This window comes from Gossypium hirsutum, chromosome D09, assembly GCF_007990345.1.
Source record: "Gossypium hirsutum isolate 1008001.06 chromosome D09, Gossypium_hirsutum_v2.1, whole genome shotgun sequence".
Taxonomy (NCBI): Eukaryota; Viridiplantae; Streptophyta; class Magnoliopsida; order Malvales; family Malvaceae; genus Gossypium; species Gossypium hirsutum.
The window spans coordinates 34770930-34775724 of NC_053445.1; the positions used below are offsets into that span (position 1 = coordinate 34770930).

Sequence of the window (4795 nt, forward strand, 5' to 3'; positions counted from 1 at the left end):
TACTTTTAATTTCATAAATTTAATTCCTCTACTTATTTAAAATCAAGGCCAATCTGGTCATCTCATTACCATATTTTTGTTAAATTTAAATATGCGTTATCGACTCGACATCAAATTTTAAATTAAAACAAATTCCTTAATAATATTATCAGTTGAACTTCAAATAAACAAAGAGATTAAATTCTTGAAAATAAAAACAAAATGATTAAATTCAAATAGTACAGGGATTGGAGGCATAATTCAACCAATAATTAAAGTTAAATTGAAAAAAATAAAGAAAGAAGAGAGAACAATAATAACAAATCTAAAATTGATGGTTCTTCAAGCTACAATCCATATTTCATACATTAATTTACAAAAATAAGAGAAGGAAGGAAAAAAAGAAAGAAAGAAAGAGAAAAGCCTCCCAATTCCAATTTCTTGGAAATTGGTAGACAAAAAAGGACATATAACTCTCAATTTAATTCAATTCAGTCCAATTCCTTCCTTTAATCTACTTTTTTTTTTAATTTGCAAAGATATTTGATGATCATAAGTTATGTTTTAATGGTAAGGGGAGGTAGCTTGGATTCTGTTCTTTCTTTTTTGAAGGAACCTTTGAAGGGATTTCTTCATGGAAAGACCAGCATTAGGGCTACATAATCGAGACGGGGATGTCGATGATGACGATGTCGGTGAATCCGGTTCCGATCCTGTTGGAGTTTTTATTCTTTCATCCGCTTCTCGATTTGCCCTCATTAAAATAGCTCTTGCCTGAAAATTTTCGAATTCAGGTAAGTGTCGGATATTAGAATTATATTCTGTATTATTATTTTTCAAATAGGTAAAATTGTGATTTTGGTCCCTCTGCTATACCAAAACTAATAGTCTCTACACTTTAATTTGACATCATTTGATATCTTTTATTTTAATAATATCACGAGTTAATCCAAATAGTTTGTTCTGTGAACTATTTCATTTAACATATTTTGTGCTTTTTTCTTAAAAAAACCTAATCCAACCAAGATTTTCTAAATTAGATCAGTGATTGAACCGATTAGACCACTGATTCATCAGTTCGGTTGATTTAATTAAAAATTCATAGTAAAAGATAAAAACAAAAAATCGATTTAGGTCAATTGATCAAACCTCTTGTTTTAAATCAATACCCTAACCCTTCCCTGATTCAACCGATCCAACATAGAAAAAATTCATTTAGCATTAGTTGGAACAAGCCTTTTTTAAGGAAAAATTCAAATAAACATTTTAATCGGAATATGGTGTAATCAGGGGTAGGCAAGAGCCTAGGCCCCTGAAAATCGTAAAATTTTAGTTTGATCTCTCTAAAATTATAAAGTTATAAGCTAAATATAAAGGTAAATTTGCATTTTAAACCCCAAAAATTTGCAATTCAATTCCTACCCGTTAATATAAAAATTTTCGCTCCTCCCCTGCTAATGACATTAAAGTAAAGGATAAAACCAAAATACAGGGACAAAAATCCCTGATCCAAACACAGTTGAGGAACCAAATCAGGATTAAACCAAAGCAGAAAAGGATGAAATTGAAATACCTGAAGCTCTGTAACATCACAAACGCAAACTCTTCCATTATAGAAAATGGTTAGCTGCTGCTGTTGATTTTGTGGGATTCTTTTGCTCTCTTCCACCCTACATTCACATTAAAAAAACATACAAAATCGATTAATCACCATATGAAAAAAAATTGCAGAAATAATGAAGAACATATATATATATATATATGCACATACATGTTTTGACGATGGCCTGGAAAAATACGTGAAGGAAAAAGCTCCAGTTCCAAGTTGCACTTTCGTCTCATATTGATGGTTAAGAAAAAGGACTAAATTGAATAGATTTTGATTTTAAAATATGAAGGAGAAGAAGAAGAAATTTGATGTTTGAAGGGGAAACTTGAAGGACAAAAGATTTATATATATGTGTGTAAACATTTAACACGTGATGAAAATGAGCTAGAAAAAAATTAGATTGATTTTTTTTTAATTTAAGCACGTGGAACAGGTTTTTTTTTAAATTCTATGAATGAGAAAATCAGACTCGTGTTTTTTTTTTTTAACGTTAAAAGTAAATCTAAATTTACGGGTTTGTCGCTATGGCTTTTAAAGTTTATAGTCGTCAGCACTATTCTAACTTTTTTTTTTCCTTTTTTTAAATAAAAAATATAATTTTTTTAATTTTTGGGTAAATTTCACAAACGATCACTAAACTAATGTGAAGTTTTAATTTTGGGTTAAAAAGAAAATAGGTTAAATTTACCACACACCTTTTATGTACTTAATTTTTCCAATAAATTTTTAATTTTATTGAACTTTCCACTAATTTCTATTTTTAATTAAATTTAACTATGATTTTGATTATTTCAAAACAATATTTGACAAAGATTGCAAAATTTTATTTTAAAAGTCAACGCGTGGGTGCTCTTCAAAGAGATAAATGACTAATTATAAAATATGTTTCATTTTCATGGGTGAGAATCAAACCCCTAACCTTAGGGTTAAGGGATCAGATGAACAATCATCACATCACACCTTATGGTTGAATAACTATTTTTATTAATCGTTAATATTATACTATTTAATTTATTATTTTTAAATATTAAAAATGCGTTTATTGAATTCCGTCTTCAATTTATTTTAAAATAAATTTGAATAGTAAAGCTCAATTAAAAATTTTATTTTAGTAACGGATTGAGTTTTAATTTTGTTGGCATTGACATTATTACCAAATGCGGAGGACGTGGATTTGAATATACTAAAGTACGTTTATCCTCTTATTTAAAGAGTAAGAGTAGTTTTAAACATTATATTCAAATAATATTTTATCAATACATTAATTAATGCAAATGTTTTCCTGGATATTCTTATTATTTCTTTTAGTATAAATAATAGTACAGTAGAAACTTTTTGGTTTAATTGTATTGCAAACCCTTGGTTCAAGTATATTTGACTTTTTAAATTTAAAAAATTACTATATCGAATTACGACAAATAATTTTAGAAATCTGTATTTTTTTTGGTGAATTACAAAAGGAAGATAAAGCTCTGACAGTAACGCGACTAGCGCAGCTCAAACCCAGGCCACACTATCAGGCCAACACACAGGTTCAAAAATCTGCATATTTTAATACACTACAAAACTTAATTTTTATTTTTATAAAAATTTTTGAATTATGTTTTTAAATTATGGTTATAATTTTTGAAGTTACTTTTTCATTTTAAGATGTAATTTATAGAATATACAATAAAATGTAATTTAAGGAAAAATGAATATAAAATGTAACTATGGTCAAATTTTAATTTTGATCCCCTACTATGTTAAAATTAGGGATTTAATTCTTGAACTTTAATTTGATATGATTTGATTATCTACTTTTATAATTTCATTCGTTCGTTAGACTTTCGACTTGAATTTTTTGCTTAAAAATGTCCATTCCAACTCATCATGTTGATATGAATTTTTTTTTAGTGTTAGAAAGATAATTTAAAAATAAAATTTATGTAAGCATTTTAATTGAAATGATTAACGATATTAGCTATTTATTAAAAAATATGTCAACAATTTGAATTAACTAATCATATTATAAAAGTAGATGGACTGAACTATATTAAATTAAAGTATATGAACTAAATACTAAAATTAGACATAGTAGAAGGATCAAAACCATAAATTGACCATTGTCTTTTAGGCTTTTTATTTTTACAATCTTTCAATTTTACAGTATGTAACCCCTCCGCCTGCGTAGGCTCGCTTGCCAGGGGACTCATCCAACCAGCCATCACATCGCATTAATTGTGCCCACCGTCTTTAACATGCGTGGTGGAAAACCGTCTGTAACCCAATATTAAACCTCCTTATACTACGTTCTAATCACGTCTTGGTATGCCACATAAAGCCATCCCTTATTGGATAGCACATCATTCCCGATCAAAACTCGTGTTAAGTTAAAATTAAATTAATTGATCGAATCGATCGGTGGTTGAATTTAATTCAATCAAAAATCAGTTAATAATTTTTTAAAATTTCAATTATCAGATAATTATATTTAAAATTGAATAATTAATTGAATTAATCAAAATAAATAATATATTTTATATTTATTTTAACATTAGCAAATGAACATTAGTTCTTCTAATGTCTCATTTGTTGCTTTCACCTCCATTTAAAGTTTTTTGAACTATTAAAAAAAGAAAATAAACATTAGTAATGTACTTTTTTATATATTTTATACTTATTTTAACAAAAAGACAAAAACATATAAATTCGGTTAACCGGTCGAATTAATCAAAATATTTCGATTCAGTTAATGTATTTGCAAAAAACTTCGACTCGAGTAACGGTTAAAGACTTTTACATTTTGATTAATTCAGTTAATGATAATTCGATTCGGGTATTAACTAAACCGACCGTTTAAATGCCCCTAACACCAACCTTTTCTTCTCCTACAGAATACCACTAAGTCAATACTACAAAAAACTTTGTCCAAGTTCCCTTCACTCAATCTCTCAAAAAGCTCTAGATTCTAGGCACCTTAACCACCGAATGAATTGTCTTTAGTCACCGATTCCTACGCTCATGGTTGTTTGAACCACGTTGGATTAGTTGATTGGACCAAAACTTGACTGAGCATTGTCTCGAAGAGAGATATTACACCAATTAATTTGGAATCAATACAAATCGATTGAATCGAGTAAAAAATTGATTGAACCAACTATCAAACCGGTTGAATCGGATTGTTTATTTATTTTTAAAATTTTTAATGATTTATTTATTAAATGA

The 4795-nt window shown here is 27.8% G+C and overlaps 1 protein-coding gene across 1 annotated transcript; it reads right to left on the reverse strand.

Annotated features, from left to right (window-relative positions):
• Window positions 1-287: 287 nt before the first annotated feature.
• LOC107892931 (protein TIFY 5A) lies at window positions 288-1911 on the reverse strand. The gene is made up of 3 exons (XM_016817950.2): window positions 1751-1911; window positions 1553-1649; window positions 288-753 (listed from the first exon to the last, which is right to left on the reverse strand). The coding sequence occupies exons 1-3, from the start codon at window positions 1819-1821 to the stop codon at window positions 544-546; spliced, it is 378 nt and encodes a 125-aa protein (XP_016673439.1). The 5' UTR covers window positions 1822-1911; the 3' UTR covers window positions 288-543.
• Window positions 1912-4795: the final 2884 nt, after the last annotated feature.

Coding starts and splice junctions, on each gene's coding strand:
- LOC107892931 (XM_016817950.2), bottom strand. CDS start 1,821: ATGAGACGAAAGTGCAACTTGGAACTGGAGCTTTTTCCTTCACGTATT. Junction 1,650..1,750: donor CCAGGCCATCGTCAAAACAT/GTATGTGCATAT, acceptor ATGTGAATGTAG/GGTGGAAGAGAGCAAAAGAA. Junction 754..1,552: donor GTGATGTTACAGAGCTTCAG/GTATTTCAATTT, acceptor GAAAATTTTCAG/GCAAGAGCTATTTTAATGAG.